General features: G+C 35.4%; 1 protein-coding gene across 1 annotated transcript; it reads left to right on the forward strand.

Annotated features, from left to right (window-relative positions):
- The first annotated feature begins 91 nt into the window (after positions 1-91).
- On the forward strand, positions 92-24,408 carry RAD21L1 (RAD21 cohesin complex component like 1). The gene is made up of 13 exons (XM_059133463.1): positions 92-261; positions 1,397-1,526; positions 2,955-3,048; positions 5,232-5,338; positions 9,276-9,446; positions 10,352-10,447; positions 10,882-10,989; positions 12,575-12,801; positions 13,037-13,136; positions 14,224-14,348; positions 16,727-16,822; positions 19,314-19,391; positions 24,081-24,408. The coding sequence occupies exons 1-13, from the start codon at positions 118-120 to the stop codon at positions 24,267-24,269; spliced, it is 1,665 nt and encodes a 554-aa protein (XP_058989446.1). The 5' UTR covers positions 92-117; the 3' UTR covers positions 24,270-24,408.
- The last annotated feature ends 3,571 nt before the right edge of the window (positions 24,409-27,979 follow it).

Here is a 27,979-nt window from a genome sequence, read left to right on the forward strand (position 1 = left end):
TAGAATTAATAAGTGTTTTTGCTATAAAGTAGCACTGAGATGTTTTTGTAATCAACATTTAAATATCTTTTAATGTTCCTCCTAGTTTGTTAAATACAGCTAAGGAATAGAGGCAACATGTTCTACACACATGTGCTTATGAGTAAGCGAGGGCCTTTGGCCAAAATCTGGCTTGCTGCTCACTGGGAGAAGAAACTCACAAAGGCTCATGTATTTGAATGTAATCTAGAGATAACCATTGAAAAAATTCTTTCACCTAAGGTATGTTATTGGTTAAAATTATAGATTAAAATTATAAACAAAATTTATTTATAAATAAAATTAAAATTATAAACTTCCAAGGAAATTTACTTCTGAAATGGTCTTCATTCTTTTAATTCGTATAACATTTATTACCTGAGCTTAAACATACGTCAGTTTCTGTTGGTAAATACTATTTCATATGTTTATCATGAACAGATTGGACCCTGAAGTAGAGAGGTCATGTTTTATACATGTTTTGCAATCCTTCCTTATATCCTTAACAAAATACCATGTAAGTCATAGGAACCAAATAAGTACTACTTAGAAAAATAGTGAACAGATGAATACACAGAATAGAAAAAAAATTGAGTATAACTCAAAATATATATGAAAATACTTCATTATTAAGACACTATAATAAGATATTACAATTTGCATTAAAGTATTGTTTTTGTATGTTTTTAGGTTAAGTTTTTCTGCTTCAAAGATGGATGAATGATAATTAGAAAACCTTCCATGTATCAGGCACTGGGCTAGGCTTTATGTTCAATAGATTATTTAACCTTCACAGTAACTCTATGAAACGGGCTTCGTTTAGCCTCAGTGAAGTGTGGTAGTTAAGGGGATGAACTTTTGAGTTAGTCAAATTTAAGTTTAATTCCTACTCCATTAGTAGTTGTGTTGCTTTGGACATGCTACTTAACATTTCTGAGTCTGTTTTTTTTTTCTTTGGTAAAAAGAGGGTGTTGTTAAAATTAAATAATATATGAAGAGCTCTTAAGAAAATGCCTGGCACAAAATAAATGTATAATAAGTTGTGGCCATTATTAATAAACTGAAGTTCAAGAAGTTTGAATGACAACCTCAGTAACTGAGCTAAGACTTGAACTCGAGTCTGCCTGACTGCAGAGTTTATATTATTCCCATGAAACCAATAATAATGCATTTCACTTAAATGGTACCTGAGATTATCTTCATTGGGTAAGAACAAAAGTTCACCATTTTACAAGATGAAGTAAAAGTAATTCACTTTAAATAAGAATAAGTAAAATTTCTCCTTTTTAAAGAGAAGAAATTCTATGATTTTGTAATTTTCAAATAGGGTTTATGGGTCTAGTTCTTAACATTCTAATACTTTAAAAATTATTGAAAGGTGAAAATTGCACTTCGAACTTCAGGACACCTTCTTTTGGGAGTTGTGCGAATCTATAATAGGAAGGCAAAATATCTTTTGGCAGATTGCAGTGAAGCATTGCTTAAAATGAAGATGACATTTCGCCCAGGTATACTTGCAATGTTGATTTGTCTCACTTTCTTGGTTCCCCTTGGCATTTTTATTTGGGGTGGGCTATTTTAATTGGTGGTGCTCTATAATTCCAGGGTGTATAATGAATATAAACTTTCTTTTCAATGATTCTAAGTTTCCATGGTTAAGGACAAATTATATTCTTTCCCTTGCTCTTTTCCTGTATTTTCAGGTAAAGGTTATACTTTCAAAAACTTGTAATTTTCCTGCATATTTACATAAAAAATATATGTAAAGCTACCACAATTATGTAAGAAATTCTGAGATCAGTTTTAACGGGTTGCTTAGTTTGCTGTATCTGTTTCTGCCTCTGTGAGATGAAGTGTAATTGACAAAAGCCAGATATTATAATTGTCATTATTTTCAGAATTCTTAGAACTCTAAGCAGCATGCTATTATGAAATATTATGGAAAATCTCTAGACATTCAAAAGTCTTAGAGGTTTACATGCATCATAAATATAATGCCTTTAAACTTAAAGACATTCATCATTTCTATCTCATATTATGGTTATTTAGGTACAGGCCTTGCCTCTTACACTAGTTTGCAAGCTCCTTGAAGGTCACATCTCTGTCATGTTAATTTTCTGAATCTCTTATAGTACTTGTTTCAGTGCCTTGAACATACTATTCCCTCAATTAATATTTGTTGAATTGGGGCTGACAGGGTTTTTTTTTTCTTTATTTAAAATATTTGTAGAATCTCTACATAAGTTTATACTCAATCAAATATGGTTCATTTGTTTATTATTTCATTTATATAATCCACAGGTATTTATTGATCCCATATTTTGTGCCAAACACTATTTTAGGTTCTGGGATGCAAGGGCAAACAAGGCAAACAAGGTGCCTTTCAGTTTGGTGAGGAAATCAAATAATGAAAAAGTTTTTTAAAATTATCACAATAATTTTAGATTGCAATTGCACTATGCAGGAATGTAAGCAGAGTATTACAACAAAAAATAACAGAAAACTTTACTTGAGTTAGGCTGATTGGGGAAAGCCTTTCAGAGAAGATTGAATTTAAGGTCAAACTTCAAGAATGAGAAGAAGTACCCAGCCATGTTAAAAAGTCCCTGAGGGAATAGCATTCTCGGCAGAGGGAACTGGGAGAGCAAAGGTCTGGAGGAACAAAAAGGCCAGTATGGTTGGAGTCTAGTGAATGAGGAAAAGATGATGCTGGTAGATTTGTAGGGATTAGATTAGAAATTTGGATTTTATTTAAATGCACTGGGGAAGTCACTAAATCATTTTAAGCACAAGAGTGAACTGATCTGATTGCTTTTTAAATATTTTTAATATCACTCTGGCTGTTCATAGAGAATGGACTAAAGAAGGTCAGGAGTTGGGATTTTCTACTTATATAACATTATTGCTCATTGAATGTGGTTTTTGATTCTTTTCAGGACTGGTTGACCTTCCAAAAGAGAATTTTGAAGCTGCTTACAATGCTATTACACTGCCGGAAGAATTTCATGATTTTGACACCCAGAATCTGAAGTAAATTTTTAAAATTTATTTTCCTTCAATTTGATTTTCTTGATATTTTGTTGTTTTCACCTTCATATTTCATGAACACAAGTGAAATCTAGGTAACAACTGAAACACATGCAGTTGACATAACTTAAATTCGGTGTGAAATTTTGAAACACAGTGCCAAAAATATATCATTATATTTGCTGAAAGTAGTTCACACTATTGACAATATGTTCATCCACTCATTCAGTAAATATTTATTGGGTGCCTTCCATATGCCAGGCACTGATCTAAGCACAAAGGAGATAGCAGTAAACAATAGTTCCTGTCTGCAAGAATCTTACATTTTAGGCAAACAATAAACAAATAAGTACACAATATGCCAGGAAATGATCAGCAATATGAGAAGAAATAGAAAATAAAGTAAATAAATGAGGATGGTCAGGAAAGACTTTTTTTTCTTTTCTTTCTTTTGTTTTTTTTTTAAGGTTTAGAACTGAAACCTGAAGGAGGTGTAAGAACAAATCATTCGGTAACTTGGGGAAGAAGGTTCCAGGTAGAGCAAGTGGGAAGGCCCTAAGGCAGAACACATTGGACATTTTCAGGGAACAGCAGGGAAACAAGTGAGACCGGAGTGCTATAAATGAGCATTTGAGTGGTAGGAGATGAGGTCAGAGAGGTAGCAGAGGGTGCAAATGATGTAGGGTGTTGTAAGCTGCATTAAAGACTTTTATTTTACTCTGATAGGAAAAATAGGAGGGTTTTGAATAGGGGAGTGACTGGATCTGACTTGATTTCAACATGCTTCCTCAGGCTACTTACTATAAGGGGGAAAGGGAGGAAGCAAAGAGCCTATGAGAAGATTATTTCAGTAAGAAGTCCAGATGATCCCTCCAACCCAACACCTAGCCTGGGTCCCCTCCCCTTAGGGGCTGCAAGGGGAACTCCACCCCAGTTCTTACCAGGAACTGCTGGGGGAGAGCCCAGAGCTGAGAAGGTCTCCCTGCCCACACCAGACCATATCCCCACCCTCCACTGATCTGAAAGTGAAAGCCCAGGGGACATGGGGGAAGGAGGGCATTGGTGGTTGAAAAGAGTTAGTGCCTTGGGTGGGGGATCCCAGGACTCATGACTGGGATGGACAGGAAGGGGACATGACAGCCCTGCCCTGTTTGTGGGAGCCTGAGGGCCTAATTGAGGACATGTGTCCCCACCAGCAGCCCACAGATGTGGGATCAGGATGCCTGGCCTCTGTGTCCTTGAAGAAAACTTCCTGTGGCCTTTGTCTTGTTCTTCCTTAATAAATGGTACTACCCCAGCCAAAAAAAAAAAAAAAAAACCACAACGAAAAACCAAGTCCAAGGGAGAAATGACAGTGTCCATGATCACTTCACTCTCAGTCTTCATGTTATCAAGGTGGTGACAGTCAAATTATAAATATATTTTGAAGACAAAGCCAACAGGATTTCCTGAAAATTTGGATATGGCTTTAAGGGAAAGAGAGATCATATGATTTGGGCACGAGAATGAAGTTAACCACCTAATGAAATGAGGATAACTAGGGAATGGCAGGTTTAAGAGGGGCAGGGTAAAGGCTAACTTAGGCTTTAGACATAAATTTTGAGATGATTGTTGCACACCCAAGGACAGTAGGCAGGTAGTTAAATATCTGGGTCTGAAATTCAGGAAAGAGGTCTGGATTGGTATACATAAATTTGGAAATTGTGAACATATTGTTGGAACTTCATCCATGAGTCATAAAAGACCCACAGGGAATGTGTGTAATTTTTTAAAAAGAGAGAGATCTGAGAACAGAGCGTTGGGTCAGTCCTAGTAGCTAATAGTCTGATGAGGAAGAACTATTAAAGGAGATGGAAAAAGAGCAGCCAGTGAGATACAGAAAAAATCAGAAGTAAGTAGGTCGAGAGAGACTGTTCCATGAGGAAGTGAACATCTGTTTCAAATGCGGTTGGTTAGGATAAGTAAGATAAGGACTGAGAATCGACTCCTGGATTTGGCAACCTGGAGATCATTTGTATATATGCATGTATAATAAACTAGTGTTTGTAAATAATACTATTGAGAAAATAAAAGTGGTTTTATGATAAAACCTGTTTTTTGTTTTAGGGGTTTGGGGTTTTTTCAGGATATTGCAAAATCCTTGGGTTCTATTCCCATGTTTTTGTCAATCTTCTGTTTCTCCATAGTGCTATTGATGTTTCAGAACACTTTGCTCAGAACCAAAGCAGACCAGAGGAAATCACACTTAGAGAAGATTATGGTAATGACCTACTTTTCCAAGCTGGAAGCTTTGGTGAGAATATTTGAGAAATTAAAATTATAAGCTTTAACCAATTGTACTTGCAGTTTTGTACTGAAACAATGTCAATAGAAAGAGCTATCCTTACACCATTAGGAATATCTTTAGAATGAATCTCTTGTTACGTAAACGCAACTCTCAGTAAGTTTGCCTTTACCTTTGTCAATGCCAAGACTCAGTCTTAGGCTGTAAACTTCCCTTCTTACTGTACAATCATTTTTGAATACTAAATACATGTAGGCGCTATTATAGGCACAGGCACTGCAAAGTTTGCAGAGGCATTTCCTGAAGGAGCTCCCGGGTGGGTTAGAGACATGCAAATAAACATTTGCTGTGGTAACATATACATAAGGTTTTACATGTGTGCTGCATATAGCATGACTTCAAAATATAATTCCTCCAGTATATGATGATATCAATTCTTAAAAACAAACAAACAAACAGATTTTAACATGGCTTGGGACTAAGGAGGAAATACCAGATGCCAAATACATACTCATAATTGTGAAACAGAAGATGTTGAGTGTATTCTAGAATTGAGGCCATATAGTATTTGTTCTTTTTATGGCACTTACCTCTGTCTTATACCATGATATTATGTATATCCTGTGTTAATCTGAAAACCCCAAGATGATAAGATCTGTGTCATATTCATCTTTGACTCACTTATAGTACCTGAAGCTCTGAGCATAGATAGATAGTCTAAATCTGTGTTTGGTGGGGATGGGTGGTCAAGGCAGTAATGCTTGAGCTACATCTCTAACCTCTTCTTCTTATCCTAACTCTCCCTCCATAACTCTTGCGATCCATAGCTGTGTTCTTAAATGAAGGACAAGTTTTATAATTTTTGTTAATTTTTGGTCTATCATGGAATGATATTTTTATAAAATATTTAAAAATTGATTACTAGAAAAATTAAAAGTTTAAAAATAAAATTATATGCTTCAATTTTGTTATTAAATTCAACATATATAAAACTACTCTGTAAAATTGCTCTAAGATGTTCTAAACTTTACCTTTAATTTGTGTATTTACTCTGTCATGGACGAGGACCAACCCACAAACCATACTTTGAGGTGCATGGATCTTTTACTGTCTGTAACCCTAAGACTTAGAATGTAATACATTGGCAAAAAGTTAATCATATTTCCTACTGCCCAAGACACTCTTTACACATTTCCCTGTAAATGCTACTACTCTTCTTTAGGACTGAAACTTTAGGATCACCTTTTTTCTTCAAGATTTTATTTATTTGAGAGAGAGAGATAGAGAGCTGGGGGATAGAGAGCTGGATAGAGAGAGTGGGAGGGAGAAGGAGGAGGAAAGAATCTCAGACAGACATGTCTGAGAAGAATGTCAGACAGACATGAAGACAACCCTGAGATCATGACCAAAACCAAAAGTCAGATGTTTAACTGAAGGAGCCACTCAGATACCCCACTAGGATCACTTTTAACTACACTTTCTGTAAGCTTCATACCAGTGTTGATTTACAACAATAAAAAATTGGAAATGCCTCTTAGGTCTTCTTTCTATTTCCCTAGTCACCCTAGTTTACCAGTAATGGGATACTTGCATGGCTCAGATGATGAAGTATCCAACTCTTGATCTCAGCTCAGGTTGATCTCAGGTTGTGAGTTCAAGTCCCACATTGAGTTCCATGCTAGGTGTGGAGTCTACTTTAAAAAAAATGTATATATACACATATATATACGTGTGTGTGTGTATATATATTACTTAGAATGTATTACATTACATACACACACGTGTGTGTTTATATATATATATATATGTATATATATATATATATAATATATATGTATTTCATAAGTACTAAAGGCCTGGAGTGCTATAATACCCTCCTACATATCTCCCAGTGTCTTCCCACATTTTATATATCTCTGCAAAAACAATTGTCCTTAAATTCATTTTTTTTTTTAAATATCACATTCCTCTACTTAAGTATCTTGGATTCCTATGACTTACTTTAGACACCCCTGCCTATCCTCAAGGCCCTCCACAAGTATATCATCTTCTTTGTTTTATCAACTTTGTTTTACTCTCACTACAGTTTTTGCTCTAAATGTCTTACCAGTCAACAAATACAATTTAACTGTTCTCAGTCTGTGTCTCCCACAATTCAAAAAAGGGGAAGAACATGTTCTTAGTATACCAATAGATCCAAGTTTGAATCAGCTTTGTCTCTTGCCCTGCTGTGTGATATTAGGCAAATCATCTAGCTTCTTTGAGCCTGACTACCCTTTTTGTAAACTGAGATACTACTAAAAACATCAGAGAGTTACTTCCCTGATTCTCTCCTTCAGCTCTTTTCACCAATAAATGATTTTTCTCTCTTCCAAAAACTAGCTCAAACCTAATGTTTTCTGAGAAATGTTTAATATTAATCCATACTATTCTGAACTACAATATAAGATTGAAAGCAATGATTATTTTTAAAAAAATTTTTTTAGTAATCTTAGTATTGTGATGCTCAATGCTCAGAATACAATGTCTGTTGATAAATTTTATTATCTTATTGATCAAAGCTGGCTTTTCTTTTGGGAACTTTCAAGCTGCTTCTGGAAGATGTGAACATATTTTAGGTTTTTTGGGTGGGGGAGGGTTGTTTGTTTTTTTAAGTCAGTCTTCTATTGAACAAATCTTTAATCCAGTGCAATGAAGGCTCCCTTTTTCAAGTTTTCCTTTCCAGGAGATGTGGGCCTATAGAGAAATCTTAATATAAATGATTCTTCATTGTTTTCTTTACCAATACTAACATGGTTGTTAAAGAGAGGGAAGAGAAGACCAGCTCTGTCTGACCACTGGTTTCAGACTCCTGGACCTAGAGATTCAAACCCAAGAAAGGGAAAGAATATACATGTGCTGACAGCCGATCTGGAAGCAAGTCAGGGAGTTCACTTTAACTGCTGCTGTCAGTGTCTTAGGAGTTGCTCTCATAAGTTGCCATTTTGCAATATATTTTACCAGTGAAATTCTAACACTGATACTGTCACTGTCTCTGCTAGGTTCAGATCCTGGCTTTGTCATTTATTGGGGTATGACTGCGTGCAAATTATAAAACCTTTCTATGGACGTGTTTCCTTGTCTGTACAATAAGGATTATAATAGTATTTTCTGTTACATAATATAATGCACATAATAAGCACTCAGTTAATGTTAGCTGACTGTGTTTTTTCTTTTTAAGTGCTGTATGTCCAACACCTAGCAGATTGCTTAATACCCAGTCATTCAATAGGTATTTATTGAATGAATGTTAGAAGCCCATTCTTTAATATTTTATCTACTTTTCCATTCCTGAGAAGACAGACATGCCTCTTATTTTCCAAACTTCCATTATGGATAAACAACACAAGAAACTGAAATAATGGGACGCCTGGGTGGCTCAGTTGGTTAAGCAGCTGCCTTCGGCTCAGGTCATGATCCCAGTGTCCTGGGATCGAGTCCCATATCGGGCTCCTTGCTCCGCAGGGAGCCTGCTTCTCCGTCTGACTCTGCCTTCCACTCTGTCTGCCTGTGCTCGCTCTCGCTCGCTCTGACAAATAAAATCTTAAAAAAAAAAAAAAAGAAACTGAAATAATATGATATAATGCTTGATCAAGCAGACATGACCTTTCTAATGCAGAAGACATTATTCCACTACCAATAATAACCCTCTGGGAAATTATTAAATTGAATTACAACTAAAAACCCTATCCTAATGTTTTTTCGGAAAAAATGCTAGACTAAAAATCCAGTCTCCACTGATTAACTGAGTGACATTAGTTGAACAATTCAAATACGTTTTTAAGCTCTTATTGTTCTTATCTGTAAAATGGGAGGGGCTATACAAGAAGATATCTGAATTTCCATCTAACCCTAAAACTTTATGTTTCTATGGCCAACTCAGTATTAATGATATATATTCATTTAGGGGAAGAATCTGAAATTCTCAGAAGACATAGCTTCTTTGATGACAACATATTGCTGAATTCCAGTGGTCCTCTAGTTGAACATAGTTCTGGAAGCCTTGCTGGAGAAAAGTCTCTATTCTATGACAGTGGAGATGGATTTGGAGATGAAGGGGCTGCAGGAGAGATGATTGGTATGCTGTCTGATTATATAGAAATCAAATATTTATTTCAATAATACTAGAATGTATTAATCTGTTTATTAGATCAAACTAAAATTTCAGGTATGTCCCTGTGTCATATAAATCAATATATTTTTTACACAAGTTTTTAAAAATCTATGGTGTATTTAAACATTTAGGCTAGGTCTAAGTGAATAGTCATCTATTTAAACACATTTTTCATTTAGGTTATAAAATACTATTTGTTTTTATTTTTACAAATTCTTAATTTTTAAAGGGGAAGGAGTAGATTTAATATAGTCCTCACAAAATATATTAGATCATATATTAGAAAACATTATTTTCCTTAACAGAAATTGTGAAACAGCTAAAGGATCTGTCTGACATTTTATATTATAATTGTATATTTATATCATGATGTTTTTATAAAATAATCATAGAAATAGGGCAGACAAAAACTGGGAAATCTAAATACACATGTTCTAAAGATATTGATGGTTAAGTAACAAATCTTTTTAAAATTCTCTAGTTTGCTTTAAAAGGCTGGTTATAGCAAACTTTCTGAAATTTTAAAATTATGAAAATACATGGTTTTACCTTAAATCTCTACTAAAGAATTTTGAAAGCTTTTACTTCTTGATTTGAAATCTAAAGATGGTTATGTAATAAGGTTACTATCTTGGTATTAGTTTAGTAAATATCTCCTGAAATTAAACATCTACTTAATAAAGGAAAGGAAATGATAAATATATAATTTAACATTATCCTGTTTGAAATACAAGAGTCTGTGTAACCATTCAAATCTACTTAAGTAGGGTTGTACCTTATCATTCTTGTATACAGTAGTGTCAGTAAATGTTTAGTGAACAAATGACAGATTCAACTCTGTATGACAAAAGTATTTATTGTTTTTCAAGACAATCTACTGCAAGATGATCAGAATATCCTGTTAGAAGACATGCATTTGAGCAGAGAAATTTCTCTGCCTCCTGAGCCTTCTGATACTATAGTGGGTATGATGAAATTATCCTTTCTGTAGAAAGTGAACAGATACTAATATTCAGATTAAGCCCTATAACTGCACAGTTTAAGTAGCAATATAGTATAATGAAACATAGTAAAGAATGTTATCCCTCAAACTCTCCTCAGAGTCTGACCCTGGACAATATGAAATAGGAAACTAGGTTCCGAGAAAGTTACAGTGAAAGTATTTAGCCAGAATTGGGTTTATTTGGTATGAGAGCACATTTAAACACTGCCCCAGACCACGTAATCTCGGTGTCTCTTCAACTCCATTAAGTACATGATTCTAAAAACCAGATTTGGTTCCAGTTAACAATATAAGTATTCAATTATCATTATCTTTTGCTTTTATTCTCATATAAGCATCTAAGTTATAACATAACCATTATTTTTTTAACAATTCCTTTTATGGTGGAATTATTAGTGGAACCAGATAATCCAGAGTATATATGTCTACCTGAAAATGGAAAAATGGATGACACATTATCAAATGAAGAACAAGGATTTACCCTTGACCCAATTGATGCTTCAGGTCAGACTAAATCATGTTTTTGTTTTTTGTTTTTAAAATTTTTTTTAAAGATTTATTTATCTGAGGGGGAGGGGCAGAAGGAGAGGGAGAGGAGAATCCACAACTAGACTCCCCACTGAGTGTGGAGCCCAACACAGGGCTCGATTTCATGACCCTGAGATCATGACCTGAGCAAAAATCAAGAGAGTTGGCTGTTTAACTGACTAAGCCACCCAGGCTTAGTTTTTATTTTTGATACACTATTATATTATTTACTGTGAGATAATCTGTGAAATATTATTGGAAGGAGTGAAACCAGTAATAACATTTGCAATATGATAGGGAAAGGGTATGGAGGAAATTTGAGGTGATCCTTTCATTATGGTCAATTGTGGTCAAGCCATATAACCAGTGTGGAAAACAGGAAAATCTAAAACTGAGTTCAATGCCAGTAGTTACTGAACCATTACTTTCTGTTGGGCACAGAAATGAAGAAGACATAGTACTGCTTTTAAGAAGCTTACAATCTGATTGAGAAGATAGATAAACATGCAAATGAATGGAAAATAAGACAAAATAAAAGGATCAAAAGAGAAGCCTATGAGCCCTAAAATTTAACCTCATGCATGTTTTAAGGAATAAAAGATAAATATGAATTGAATATAACTTGACCTTATAAGGACATCATAGTTTCAAGTAGTATAATTGATATGAATTTCAGTTATAAATTCAGGCATGCAAGGGATAAAGGATTCAAGCTTTTTTCTCTACTTTATACAACTCTGAGTTTTTATCTCACTGGGTTGGTAAAAATTTCAATCTGTACATTTCCCCTATGTGGCCTAAGCTATGTAGTATCAAAATTTGGGAGAGGGGTGTGACAGGTAGAAAGGAAACTTTGGTCATCAGTCAAAACAGTTTGTGGTACCCACTGTCCCAGCCTATGTAACCTCTGGGGTCATCACACAGCAGCCCTTCTGGGATCTCGCCACATTCCCAGGATTTTACTAAGGCACATTAGCAGGCAGGTTACTGTTCCATTTGGCTCCATCTGATCTCAGATCTTCTTCCTTTCTGGGAAATCTCATCTTCCCTTTTTGCATCTTTACTAAGGAAAAGCTTGACTCCTGCTTTCTACCTGGTAAAATTATCTAAAAGGAGTGCAATCCCATGGACCTAGCTACTGACTTGGAATTTATGTATGAATTTCAAAGGAGGAGGGAAAAATATACTGGACAGATACAAATTAATGTTTCAAAATATCCTCTTATATAGATATTTTAGGGAACTTCAAGATTGAGCTACTTCCCTGATTATATCCTCTGCTCTGCATTTCCTCATTTGTCTGCCTGCTAGGTCAACAGAGTCCCTCCTAAGCACTTTGAACAAACACTTTACAAAATGCATCCACTGTTGGCTGCTCACATATTCTAGCTGTGCAAAAACCTTGTGAAGCATAATTTATTAGAAGAGAGAAAGGGATTTTCTTCCCATGGCAACTCTGTAGGTTCCATTGTGGTAGACGTTTTTTAGATATGCAGCGCCTAGAATATCACTTTACAAAGCTGTACAACCAATCACATTTGTGCCTTTTTCTTATATTTAGACATTGCTGAGAAGAGAAAAGGCAAAAAGAGAAAATTGCTCATAGATCCAATCAAGGAGATCAGTAGCAAAATTATGCATAAACAGCTTACTTCCTTTACGGACACACTCATGGTTTTGGAACTTGCACCTCCTACCCAAAGACTGATGATGTGGAAGAAGAAGGGAGGAGTGGACACACTTCTGTCAACTGCTGCCCAGGATTTGACTCATGCTGCACTGAAAATGGTAACAGTTTGCATCTTTTTAAGTAGGTACAGTGTTTGGTTATAAATAAGTAAATCCGTATTTACATTCATGTATACAACAGAATATAAACTTACAAAAAATACCTCCTTTTGAGTTCATTTGCTTGATGTGTGTGTGCATGAATTGTAGTTTTCACTTTTTGGCACATGTGCTTGTATTTTATTGAATCGTTTTACTTGTAGAAAACAAGAAATAAAAATGTATATTTTTACAGTTGTTTACAAAATGCTTTCTGTCCTCTGGCTTTAAACTTGGAAGAAAATTGATACAGAAGGAATCAGTAAGGGAAGAAGTGGAAAGCAAAAACATAATAGGTGAGACATCCTAACTGTTGAGGGGAATGTTGTAGAAACAAAAATGTCATTTTTGCATTTCAAGTGAAAATGGGATCCAGTTCCATATTCCCAAGAATAAATGCTGTCTCTAGAAGAGTATTTCAGCTTAAAGAAATTGTTACATCAGCATTGCCTACAGGTTAATTTTCATTCAACAAACTACATTAAAAAGATGAGGTATATATATTATGCGGATTCTTCGTAATCTCTCTCCTCCTCCCTACCTCCTTAATCTCACTTCTCCCTATCTCCCTATTCCTAATCTCACTCCTCCCGATCTCCCCCATCCCTACTCCTAAACCTTCAACAGATAAAACTATTTTATCTAGGAGGATAATGTTTCACTTTAAGACAAGGAACATGATAAGTCACCTAGTGATAAGAATAGCATTTAAAGAATACAATTAACCTGAGACATAGACACTTCCATCCACTTAGAGGATACATGGAGTATTAAAAATTACTGATTGTTATTGTGACAATTGTAAAGGAATAATAAAACCAGTTTTGGCAGTGAGCGAATCTCTGCTTCCTGATCACTTGTCCTGAAGACATTAAAATCTACTGAACCAGGCACCTGGGTGGCTCAGTGGGTTAAGTAAGCCTCTGCCTTCAGTCATGATCTGAGGGTCCAGGGATCGAACCCCTGCATCGGGCTCTCTGCTCAGCAGGGAGCCTGCTTCCCCCTCTTTCTCTGCCTGCCTCTCTGCCTACTTGTGATCTCTGTCTGTCAAATAAATACATAAAATCTTTTTTAAAAGATCTACTGAACCATACACCAAGATGGACTTGAACTCTCCATGTTATCTTGTGAATGCATGTGTTGAAGTGAGTGTGGAGGAGACAGTTGGTGGAGGATGGGGAGTGGAGGTGATGAGAACCAGAAAAGGGGGAAGAGAAGATAAATACATGATACTTGGGAAACTATAAGAAAGTTTGTACATCCTTTGCTTAAATTCTCAGATTCCAAGTTTTCTGTCAGAAGATTTCTTTTGTAACAACCATACTCCAATTTAAGTTTGAAAGATATTTTGGTGAAATCTTCTTTACTTCCTTAATAATTCAGAGACCTCTGTGATGAAAGAACTAAATTCCCACCAAGACTTAAATCAATCCAAAATGTGGAAGGATGTGATTGATGGATCTAACTGTAGCTCTCATGAGGATATCAATAAAAATACTAGTTCTGAGGTAAGTTAATCAAAGAAAATTATAAAAATATTATTTTTCTGACACAGAGTGAAGGAACCTTGAAACTTTGATAAGTCTTCTTGCATTATAGTTTATATTCTGTATTATCTTATTCTGTAATTTGTTTAGTAAGTGGCAGTACTATGTAAAGCATGATTTTCATCTACAGAACAGTCTTTTTTAGAAGTTTCGGATAGTAAATTACAAGATAAGTAGTTTCATACTGAAACATTTTGCATGATACATCAAATAAGTGAGTGTACTTGAATCCAGTTATATCCCAAGAATCCTACTGGACCCCACATTCAATATATCATGGAATTTTTTAGGACTCTGGAAAGTACACCTGTGTTTTTTTCCTGATCATAAATTCACTCTTCTCATGTCTAAGACATAGTCTTAGACCTATATTTATCTTGGTCTTGAATCCAAAAGACTATCTAAAAATCCATGACCAAACAAAATTTTTAAAAAAATTTTTTTGAAGAAATAATTTCTATTCAAAAAACATAGTCCTTTATTTTTTTAAAAAAAATTTTATTTATTTATTTGACAGACAGAGATCACAAGTAGGCAGAGAGGCAGACAGAGAGAGAGAGAAGGAAGCAGGCTCCCCGCCGAGCAGAGAGCCCGATGCGGGACTCGATCCCAGGACCGTGAGATCATGACCTGAGCCGAAGGCAGCGGCTTAACCCACTGAGCCACCCAGGCGCCCCAACATAGTCCTTTAAAAGCATCATTGGATGGGGCGCCTGGGTGGCTCAGTGGGTTAAAGCCTCTGCCTTTGGTTCAGGTCATGATCCCGGGATCCTAGGATTGAGCCCTGCATCAGGTTCTCTGATCAGGAGGGAACCTGCTTCCCCCTCTCTCTCTGCCTGTCTCTCTGCCTACTTGTGATCTCTGTCTGTCAAATAAATAAATAAATAAATAAATCCTTAAAAAAAAAAAAAAAGGCATCATTGGAAACAGTGTGCTTTAAAATATATTCCCCATTGTCACCTTAGTGGTTATACAAATGTAAGTATTATAACTAAACCATATAAAAATAAACTAGTGCTCTTCTGGTTTGTTCCTTCATCACTGTATTTTGATAGCCACTCAGGGAATTCAAAGTCAATCCACACTGGAACTGAATGGCCTTGGAAGGAAAAACAATTTCATAATGCATTAAAACAATGTATTTTACTGAATATTTGATAGTATACTAGATATTGAGATATTGGGTTGCCAGTACTACTGTCTTCCTTATTTTGGGCTCAAGCATTTCTTAGAATGCGTCTACTGAAACTTATGATCAGGCAAGCTTGTTTAGTTCACAATTTTTTAATACGTTAACAAAATAGATTTTCCCAAGTGCTTGAAGTAAAGAGATTGATATATGAGTTCTCTTGACCCTCTTAACTCCTTTACTCTATACTTAAATGCTTTAATTTTCAATTCCATTCTTATGGTGCTTCCAAAAATGGTGAACAGATATGAAATATAATCAGGAATGGGAAATATTGACAAGACAGAAAAATATTGATTCTGATTCATTGCTTTCAATTCTTCCTAAACCATTTTTTATGTAAAATAACTACAAAATGGAGAGTACCTAAAATATAGAATATTCATAGAAATTAGAAGAGAAAAAATAAGTCTCCACAAACATGTAGATTAAAGAATAAAATGCAACTCCTTACATTCACTAAAAAATTTAAGAGATAAAGTGAAAAATCAAATACCCTTTGTTGTAGTAGGTTCCTAACTTGAAGACTGTTAAAGATGAAAAAGGGGCCCATGACTTCTAATACAATGAAAAAAGGATATGATAAGGAATGGAGGATTTCTGGCTTTCTTTTTTTCCTTCTTCCTTCATGCCTTTGCTCCCCTTCCAGAAGACACTGTTTTTCTTCCCTTTTGCCAGTGACAGCTCAAGCTGTGGTGGCAACAATCTTGCCATGGCCCTAGGTAGGGATATTAATATCCCTTCCTCCATTTTCAGCCCTCTGTTTATAGTTCTTCCTCCACCACCTGGTATTGGCATGAGGATAGAGGTAGGAGCTGGAGCTAGACAAAATGCTTCAAAGGAAAACGGTCTCAGCCACACAGCTATGAAGGTGTTTGATATGAGGTCAGCAGTGGTGAAGGAAGTAGGAGTGGAAAGGATGGGCAGCAAAGAGGGCAAGGATGTGCCAATTCTTCATTTGTGGAGGCATACGGAAAACAGGGCAGCCTATCTGGGATATTTCAGAAATAATATTTTGTGAGTGCAGGTAGTATTTTAAATCAGTTTTAGAAATGAGCCTTCATGTGATTAAAGCATTTAACAAAATAAAATTGTTCCTGCGATTACTACTACTGTGATGACTTACCTATTTTTCCCTAATTTGCTTTAGCAGGATATTGTTGAAATGGTATCTTTAGCTGCTGAGGAATCCTCTTTAATGAATGCCATCTTAGCACAAGAAAATGAGACTTGTACAGTGGCGTTGGTAAATATATGCATAGTCTTGAGAATGTTCTTACAAACTTTGTTCCTGGGGTGCTTGGGTGGCTCAGACAATTACGTGTCTGCTTTCGGCTAAGGTCATAATCCCAGGGTCCTGGATGGAGCCCTGCAGTGGGCTCCCTGCTTAGCAGGAAACCTGCTTCTCCCTCTTCTTCTGCCTGCTGCTCCCCTTGCTTGTGCACACTCTCTCTGTCTAATGAATAAATAAAATCTTAAAAAACAAAACCAAAAAACTTTGTTCCTAAATAGTTACCACCTTACTTACCTAAAAATTGGTTTTAGAGCTGTCATGTTACTTTCTAGAATTATTAAATTAGTGATCTCAACAAAAAGGTATATAAGTAGTTTGATAAGACATGCTCAGAATTGCTTTGACCTTTTTTCTTTCTTTAACTTATTTTGAAATTTCAAATAATTTTAAAGAAAATTGTGAAATTTTTATGTTATCAAAGGTAGTCATAGGTTAAAAATATTGTGAATCACTGTTTTAATGTATAACATCTTTAAAGAAGCAGAGCTATAATAGAGGTACATCCTAGGGTGTTTGAAATTTTACTTTATTTATAAATTAAAAAAAAAAAAAGAAACAAAAGCAAAAGACGGCATTTCCCCCCCAAAACATTATGTGGCTCAAGGCCTATATCAGACCACTAAAAAGAAAGTGGTCCTGCTGAAGGGCCACAATTTAATAGCAAAGCCAGAAGTAATATCTGACTCACCTGCCTCCATACATATCATGTTCTTATTTCTCCAGTCTTTGTACCACAGTGCTGAAGGCATTTTTAGGATTGTAATGAATTTTAGCTAAAGTTTCTTATCGAATAATATCAAAATAACTATTAATGCCAGATGGTAAGTTTGTTCTTAAATAAATAATCTTTATACTGAGTTCCAAGACTACTAGATTGCTTTTTCAAATGTGATAAATAGACTGGATTCTGTAGATAATCTAAGACAGAACAGATACCTGAACACCTTAGAGCCAGAAGTGGGGTGATTCATTTTCACCTTTCTCTTTGCTCCAGTAGACACAGGTTGTTTTCCTACATGGCCAAGCAAACCACAACTCAGTACAAGTTCAGCTGCTTTAATAATCCACTGGGCTTTCCACACAATGGATTCAGCAGTAGGGTGTCGGAATAGATCAAGTAGACAGGCTTCAACAAAGCGCATAGACTATTTTTTCGGAGCATTTTCCTGGTTAGTTTAGTTGTGCAGTTATAGTTGAAGCTGTGGTCTCATGGATCTTGAACAAAGACTTGGGCCATTGCTTTTTTATATTTGAAAAACAGCATTTGTATACTTAACAATATAATAAGTACCAGTAATTGGGTGAACTCATTTATCCCAGGGCAGACCAGAAAGAAATGAGTAAATTGTAGCTGAGGGGATTTGGAAAACTCTTCAGAATAAAGTGACCATATTTTCAGGTCATTCCCTTTGGAATGTTAAAACGAATGCTATACAGGCAGGACCAGGAAGCCAGTATAACTGGTAGGAATGAGGACTCCGCAGTCAGTCCCCTTAGCTTCAAGAATATGCTGGAACTCTCTGAAATCATTTTGGAGTCTGAAATTGAAAACAGACAGGAAGCGTCTGGGCTCCAAAGGTACACGTGAAGTGACACTTGACAGTGTACCTGTGATAAGGATGATGGCAGGGTCAGAGCTAGCCTCAGAAAAATTATAAACTAGGTCAGTTCTGTGCCACCTTCCCCCCCGCCACACACAACCTCCCACCCCCTGCACTTTGTAGACTTGCTCTTTTGTCAGATTCATCAGCACCTTTCCTATGCCCAGTTCTGTTCTTAGCTCATAAAGTGTTAGTTGATAAGAACTTAGAATGAGTTCCTGTGAAGGGATTTCAGCTTGATGATTTTTAAATATTGAGAGTCTCTGAAGATGGCTAAATTTTAAAGACTGAAAAGAATGAACCTATTCAGAGACTATGACAGGAAGTGTGTTGATCTTTTTTGGACAAGTTACCCTTGAAGTCAAAAAGGTTCTAATCCAATTGTACACAGATGGCTAAACATCACGTATTAATTAGAGCTTTTGTATCACCAGCTAAGTTCAGATAAAGGCCTTTACAAGGCAGTTTTTCTATAGATTTATGTTTATTCCTGTCAACTCAGTTCAAATTGACTAGAGCTGGGATAGTCCTAACCAAAAGTCACTGCTTATTTTACTTTTGAGAGTAAAGACATAATGCTTTTGGATGCATTTCTAATAAAGACTGCAGAATCTCCTCTTCTGGAGACCCTCATTGCCTAGGTAACATTGATATAATCCTGCAAAGGATTGATATATGTTTTTTTGTTTCCTAGTCTCTCTATTATCAGACTGTAAGTTCTTTTTTTAGCAGGACCCAGTGTTATAGTTGGGGTTCTTGTAGCAGCTGACACTATGCTTGGCAAATAGTAAGCATTTAGTAAGATTTGTTTAAATGAAATATTTTATCAATCATTCAAACAGGAGTCATCAGAGAATGAACATAATACTGAGACAGAGAGATGGAGTCGAAGAATTCTTCAGATCTTAAATAGTTTGAGGGTAAGATGGTAGGATTTGTCAATCCTACTTTTGTTTTTAAAAATAAAATGCTGACATCAATCTTCTAGATGTTAATAAAAATGAAATAGTCTCCGTTATTTTTTTGCTGAGACCAAATTCCACTAGAATGAAATTAGTTTGAGCAGTATACCCAGGGCTCACTGTAGGAGTTTGCTTTCAGTGCCTGCATATTCTAATCAACTTCTTACCTATACTCATGCTCCTAGAAATCCAGTGTATGTCCCATTCTTGTGTTTAGTAGGCTATCAACTAATTCTCTATATGGAACTAAGTTTATAACAGTTTAAGAATAAAGCAGATTATTTTGAAATTTAACTTATATTTTGGGACACCTGGGTGGCTCAGTCAGTTAAGTATCTGACTTGATTTTGGCTCAGGTCATGATCTTAGGGGCATGAGATGGGGAGCCCTGAGTCAGGTTCTGTGTTGGGCATGGAGCCTGCTTGAAATTCTCTCTCTCCATCTGCCCCTCCCACCTCCTTCCCTGCTCTCACTCTCAAAAATAATTTACATATTTTTATCAATATAATACATGTATATAATTTTTGAAGTTCAGTAGTTCTATGCTATAAGGCTAAGAAGGAAACACAGGAATTTTTTGTCTTATCTTCCTTATTCCTAAGTCCTTCTCACCAAAGGCAACTATATTAAGCTGTTTCTTTTAGTATTTATATCTATACTTCTAATTTCATGTTCTTACTATTTTATCTGTTGACTTCTTTCAATGTAGAAAGAAAATTTAGTTTAGTTATAGCTTTCTCACCAGTCTGTTTTTAGCACAGTATTCAGTGTCTACAGTGTTACAATTGTAATAGTTATGATGTAGGTTTGATTTTGACAAAGAGCCAAAGTATCAATGGTTTCAAAAGGTAAAGTATAATCTGGTATAGTCCCTACTCTCAAAAGGTTGTCAGAGACCCAGGTTACCTTTATCTCATTTTCTTTATTCTCAGAATTAAAAAATGGCTAAGTACCCACCGCATCTGCATTCTGGTCAGCAGCAAAATTTCCTTTAAGGGTACAACCAGAAATTGTGTGTGTCACTTTTCACATTTCATTGCCCAGAACTTAGTCACCTTGCCACATCTAGCTGGGAAATGTAATCCTTATCTGGCAATCTTGGGCCCAGCTAATTTTTCTATTGCTATGAAAGAAAACAAGAATGAATATTAAGGGACAATCAGTAGTCACTGCTACAAAGACTGTGTAAAAATTAGTGTAATTACATTTCTTCTGAACTTCATAGTGGGTTTTTTTTTTTGGAGTTAATCATTGCCTCATTTTTCCCATTTGCTTAGTGTCTATATACTCATCCTTAATTCTTTTCCCAAACTCTCTGACAATATAATGAAACCTCTTTTAGTATGCTCAAATATGTCAATTGATTGACCAGTTCCAGTATGTTTTATTGAAGATATTCCTCCCAGAATTCATCATCTTCTTATTCTCATTGGACTAGCTGCTCTCTAGGTCTTTTCCATTGTTTTTGTCTTGGGACATTCCTTTATCATAACATGGGAATTCCTTTGTCTTTTTCCCATATTAGTTTCTCTATTTCTCAATGCTTTGATCTTCCTTTACTAAATTTTTTGGTAGTTAACATCTTTTAATAATTTTCTGAGATAAAGAGTACATAGGAGAAAGACACCTTATGTACAAGTCTGAAAATTTATTTATTTTACCTTTAACTTGATTAGGTGTCTCTGAACAGAGTTTGAAAATAATATCTTTCAGATGTTGAAGGCTTTGTAACATATCTAGGTTTCTTGTGTTGTTCCTGAAAATTTAGATGCTGCTTGGTTGGCAATCCTTTGTAGGTGACCTTTATTTTCTGTCTGGAAACTTCTAAGTCTTTTCTTTGCACCTGCTGGTGTGAAATTTCATGATGATGTGTTTTGATATGGGTCTTTTTTCATTTATTGTGCTGAGCAGGTAATGGGTTCTTTATTCTGGAAGCTCATGTCCTTGAATTTTAGGAAATTTTATAGTATTTCTTAGATTTCCTCCTTGCTGTTCATCTATTCTATCTTTCTGGATTGCCTACAGGTCAGATGTTGGATCCCTTGAATTCCCCCTTAATTTTTTAAAAAATCTTTTACTTCTTATATTAATTCCCTTTGTCTTTTTTTTCTACTCTCTAGAAAATGTCTTCAACTTTATCTTCCAGTTTTTATTGAATTATATTTCTACTTTCACCTCTTTTGTTTTCCAAAGTTTTTTCTTAGTTATTAATTATTCTTTTAGTTTTTAGCATCCTGATCTTCTCATTTATTTATTTATTTTTAATAGCTTTATTGATGTATTCTTAACATATAATAAACCACACCTATTTAAATTATACAGTAGATAAGTTTCAATATCATGTATATACCTGTGAAACCATCACTACAATCAAAAGAGTGAACATATGTATCTACAACCTCCCAAAATTTCCTTGTGCTTCTTGATAATCCTTTGTCCCGTCTCTCCCACTGGTCCCCTTCCCTCCTTCTCATCATGTTTTATGGATACAGAGTCTTCTCTTTCATTGGTTATAGTTTTCTTCTGGTCCCTACATTGTCTCTGTTTGCTTTGTGATTCTCTTAAATGTTAGTAATGCTCTTGAATGTTAGAAATTAAGCTCAAATGTCTGGTAGACCTTTGATTATCTGTTCTTATTTGAAAGTGAGACAGCAAAGGGATGTCTAGGTGGCAAAGTTGGTTGAGCACCCAACTTTCAGTTTGGGCTGAGGTCATGACCTCAGTGTTGTGAGATCAATCCCTACCTCTGCTTTGTGCTCAGTGAGAAGTTTGCTTGAGATTCTCTCTCCCTCTCTCTCTCTGCCTTCCCTGCTTGTGCTTTCTCTCTAAAATAAATAAATAAATAAATATATTTTTAAAAAGAGCAGACAGCAGATATCAGATTGGAAGTTATATAAGCAAGGGTGACACTTGTAGACTTGTGGTCTTAACAGTGAGATAATTGGGCTGTGCCTCCCCCCGCCACACACACACTTGCATACATACAGGTGCCATTATCTGTCGTTCCCCTAATCCCCTGGCACCCATGGTCAGTTTTCCCAGCTAAATCTTCAAATCTACTGCCTAGGGAATGAAAAGCATGATGCCAGTGATTCAGGACCCAAGACGGGGAAGGGGAAACCTTGACTGTCTCATTGTTTAGCTTGTAGAATTTCACTTAACTCCCAGCTTGTGGTATGACAATTCTCCACTATCCACATTGCTTGGTGTCCCAACTCTGGAGCCTCAGTCATTAGAATCTCTGGAAAGGCAACTTCCTGCCTCATGGCAGGGTATTGGAGTTGTGATCTCCTGGTTCAGTGAACTGGTAGAGTGCACCTGAGGGTCTGACTGCTCCCAAGAAGACTTCTGAGGAATTCTTATCTCTATCTTCCAACATACTGTTGCCTGCAATTCCTGAGCTTTTCCAAGGTTCTATAGCTCACACTAACTAGCTTTCTGCTGGTTTTCCTTCCTGCTGGTACTTAGATTTTAACTTTCTCTATTCTACTAAGTCAGTCAGTCTTTCACTTTGTCTTTATCCCCTTCCTTTGTCACCTTGTCTTCTTTAACCTTCATTTTAGAGGGCTTTCTGGAGGGAACAGAAAAATAAGCATGAGTGCTCAGTCTTGCATATTGGGGTGTTTTTCAAAAAGATTCTTGAAATTGAAAAGGGTGTCCCTCTTCTCTTCCAGGGGAAAAAGCCAGTCAATCCACATCTTGTCTCCTCAAGAGGGAATAAGTGAAGGTTTGGCATATGCCACCTCTGAAAGGCTGCTGATACTGTCCTTTTCTTGTCCTTTTGTTTAGATAAAGTATGATAAAGTATTTAATTTATTAGTCTGTTAAGTGTTGTGGACTAGCAAAAAAACCTGTATATTGTATTTCTAAAAATACTTCACAGCTATCAAAGGCATATGAAGCTCAAGCCATACTGGCTAGTATTCATCACAGTATTTCTCACCAAAAAAACTATACTGTACTATAGACAGTCCTGTACTATACTGTTCCATTCTAGAACTCTGACTCCAGGTACTAGTCTTCATAAAAGGTGTTGTCTTTATCCATAATTACTTTACTGTATCTCAGTTTTTTTCTAGTAGGTTCATAGGTGCCCTGTGGTGAATCCAACATCTTTTTAATCTGTGCCAGGAAACTGGGAGATATTTATATAGTTATATTCCTCTGCCACTAAGATATAAATATAATTTTACATTTATCACCATAGTTGTTTATAGTGACCCCCACCTCCTAGTACCTTTAAAGAGAAGAAGCCTGATAGGGCTGATAATTTTCATTGTATTTGAAGCCTCCTAAAGTCCTGTGGCTTGTTTTCTGCCTGCGAGTCTAAACTCTAACTTCACTTTTCACAAAGCCACTTATGTTAACATCAAATTTTTAAAAGGCCTAACATTTGTATAACACATCAGAAATTTGTATAACACTTTAAGAGTTCTTTTCATACATTTTCTCAATGAACCAAGCTTATACTCAATGACCAATAATGTTTTCTAAGTTTACTAGTGAGTCTTTTGCATTTCTCCATTTTAGGACTTTACACTTACTTATCAAAAATATTAATATTTTATTCATTATGCATCCACAGCCTGCTGTACTTTTAATGATGTTGCTTGTCTTTTCTTTCTTCTTTTCTAATTATTTTCCCAGGAATCCAACAAGATGGGAATGCAGTACTTTAGTCTGATGAAACTCTGCAGAAATAGTGACCGAAAACAAGCTGCTGCCAAATTTTATAGCTTTCTTGTCCTAAAAAAACAGCAGGCTATTGAGCTGAGCCAGAGTACTCCCTATGCAGATATTATAGCTACAGTGGGACCAATGTTCCATAAAATGTGAAGGAAATCCAGAACATGCAGATTTATGTAATCATTGGAATTTCTGTGTAGACCATTTAGTTTAATGCAGAAGCTGTCTGAAAGTAGCTTAAAGTCTGATCCATTTCATATACAGGCTGACTCCTATTTCCCCTTTGTAAATTCAGAATCATCATAGCCAGAATTGGAAACCTCTGTGCTTACAGAATTATTTAATTGTAGCTGAGTAATATTTTTAACTAAGCTAACTTGAATGTATAGTATTTACCATTTCCCTGACTTGAATGTTGCATTTAGAATACATTTTTAAAATACTATGTGCCTTCAAGAAACATTTAAGGATAGGATATTTTTTTAAAGCCATTTTACATTGGATCATTTACATAAATTGTATAGGAAGAATTAATAATTAATACTCCCTTACTTCCCTGCAGACGATAATTTATTTGATTCTAATGCAGACCATCCTTGATTTGACCTAACACTGTGGTTTTTAATCTAATGTCTTAATTTAAAGGTTCTAAAATTCATCTTTGTTTTAAATTATGAGTGTATTTTAGTCTATTTATAGGTCATTTAGCATTTTTATTTATTATTTAATGATTATTATAACTACCATTCATGTATCAACAAAACTAAGTCTTCTTCTTACGTTAAAAAATTAGCGGACACTAATTCAGCATGTTGTCTAAAACTACAATTAAAGTAAAGGTCATTAAAATAAATGTTCTTTTACCTGGTGTTTACTGAGCATTTTTTACTTTAAAATCATTGTTTTTCTTTTTTTCTTAGTTGAAGTTTTAGTTAGGAAATTTTCATATAATGCTCTGTGAACCCCATAGTATACTACAAAGTAAAACCTATAGTACTCTCTTCAATCCCCTTGTAAATCTGGAATTATGCTGCAAATGGAATTCTAAATGTCTTCTTTGAACATATTAATTATATAAGATTGAAATGTCAAAATTGTCTTTTTTAAAATGTCTTTTAATTTTTGAAAGATACATAATTTACAGTCACCCCAAAAAAGTCTTTTATTTTTTAAATTAACATACAGGAAAACTGACTTTTTCATTTTGGCACACAGTTCTGTGAATTTTAACACATGTCTAGATTCCTGTGACCACCACTACATTTGGGATACCAACAGTAATATCACCCAAAAACTCCCTTGTGTTATCATTTTGTAATCATTCCCTTCCCCATCCTAAGTCCTGGCAACTACTCTTCTACATGACTATAGTTTTGTCTTTTTAAGAATGTTATATATGTGGAATCAAATAATATGTAACCTTTTTTTTTTTTAAAGATTTTATTTATTTGTTTGACAGAGAGAGATCACAAGTAGGTAGAGAGGCTGGCAGAGAGAGAGAGAGAGAGAGAGGGAAGCAGGCTCCCCGCCAAGCAGAGAGCCCGATGTGGGACTCGATCCCATGACCCTGAGATCATGACCTGAGCCGAAGGCAGAGGCTTAACCCACTGAGCCACCCAGGCACTCCTAATATGTAACCTTTTTGAGACTGGCTTCTTTCACTCAGTATGCCTTTGAGATTTGTCCACTTGGCTGCACTTACCAGTGGTTTGATACTATTAATTGCTGAATAGTATTCTGTTGTCTGGATATACCACAGTTTATTTATTCATTTACCCTCTGGAGGACACTTGAAGCTGTACCCAGTTTTAGACAATTATAAATGGAGCTGCTAAATACACTCGTGCACAGTTTCTCTAGGGCAAATATCTAGGAGTGGGATTACTGGCTCAAATGGTAAGTGCATGTTTAACTCTATAAAGAAATTATCGGTTCATTTTCCAGAGTAGAAGTACCTTTTTGCACTCACATTAGAAGTATGAGAGTTACAACTGACCTTTTGTTACTTTTTATTTTGAGATAATTATAGGATTCCATGGCATTGTAAAAAATAACACAGAAAGATTCTGTATACCCTTTACCCGGTTCCCCCAGTGGTGACATTTTGCATAATTATAGTACAATATCATGGGAAATTGACCTTGATACGGTCTATTCACCTTATTCATATTTCACCAGTTTTATATGCACTCATTTGTATGTGTTTAGTTCTATGCAATTTTACTACATATGTAGCTCATGTGACCACCACCACAGTCAAAAAACAGAAGAGCTTCATTATGAGGATCCTTTGTCATACCTTTTTGAAGCCAGAACTGCTTCCCTCTGTACCCTTCTCCCTAGTTCCTGACAACCACTAATCTGTTTTCCATCTCTACAATTTTGTCATTCATGCAATTGACTTTTGCAGATTAATTTGTATTCTGTGACCTTGCTAAACTTAAAAATTAGTTCCAGGAGGGTTTTTTTGGTTTCTGTGTTTTTTCGTTTTTGTTTTTGTTTGGTAGATTCCTTGGGATTTTCTATATAGATAATCATGTTGTCTACAAAGAAGGACAGTTTTATTTCTTCCTTGTCAGTCTGTTCCCAATGTGAGAAGGAAAGCATTCACCTTCACCATTCTGTATGATATTAGCTATAATGGTTTGGGGAGAGGGATAATTTTTGTCAGGTTGAGGATATTCCTTTTATTTTTAGTTTGCTGAGAGTTGTGTGTGTGTGTGTGTGTGTGTGTGTGTGTGTGTGAATGGATGTTAATTTTGCCAAACACTTTCTGAATTGATTGTTTCATGAGTTTTTTCTTTACACTGAATATGGTGGATTTCACCAATTGATTTTTGAATATTTTAATCAGTTTAGCATATCCAGGATAAACTCTACTTGGCTAAGATGCATTTCCAGGATAAACTCTACTTGATCTCCAGATTCAGTTTGCTAATTTATTTTAACAGCTTTATTGAGACATAATTTACTTATCTTAAAATTCACCCCCTTTAAAGTGATCACTTCATGTTTTTAGTATATTCACATTGTTATGCAACTATTCCCATAATCTAATTTTAGACTGTTTCATCGCTCAAAAAGAAACCCCCTACTTAGTACAATCACTCCTCACTCTCTCTTTCCCCACAGCTCCAGGCAACTGCTAATGCACCTTTTGACTCTCACAGAGTATATGTCTTGTGTCTGATTGTTTTCGCTTAGCATAACATTTTCAAGGTTTATCCACGTTGTAGAATGTACCTGTACTTCATTCTGTTTAGTGGCTAAATTATTACTCCATTATATGGATATACATTCTGTTTATCCATTCACCAGTTGGTAGACATGTGGTTGTTCCCACTTTTTGACTATTATGAACAATGTGGCTGTGAACATGAGTATTAAAGTTTTTGTATATTCATGTTTTCATCTTGCTTGGATTTATACCTAGGAGTGGAATTGCGGGGTCATATGATAACTCCATGTTTAACTTTTTGAGGAACTGTCAAGCTGTCTTTCAAAGTAGATGTGCCATTTTACCTTTCTGTCAGCAATGTATCAGAGTTCCAATTTGTCAGTGCTTATTATTGTTCCTTTTAAAAATTATAACTCTCTTAGTGAATGTGAAATATCTCGTAGTTTTGATTTGCATTTTCCCAATAACTAAAGATGTTGAACATATTTTCATATGGATTTGGTGTTTTGTTTTTGTTTAGGATTTTTGCCTATATACTCATGAGGGATATTAGTTCATAACGGTATTTGTCTTTTCTTACTTATTTTCTTCTGGTTTTGGTGTCAGGATAATACTGGCTTCATAAAATAACTTGGAAAGGGTTTACTCCTCTTATTTTTCTGGAAGAGACTACAGAGAATTT

Source organism: Mustela lutreola, chromosome 9 (genome assembly GCF_030435805.1).
Source record: "Mustela lutreola isolate mMusLut2 chromosome 9, mMusLut2.pri, whole genome shotgun sequence".
Classification (NCBI taxonomy): Eukaryota; Metazoa; Chordata; class Mammalia; order Carnivora; family Mustelidae; genus Mustela; species Mustela lutreola.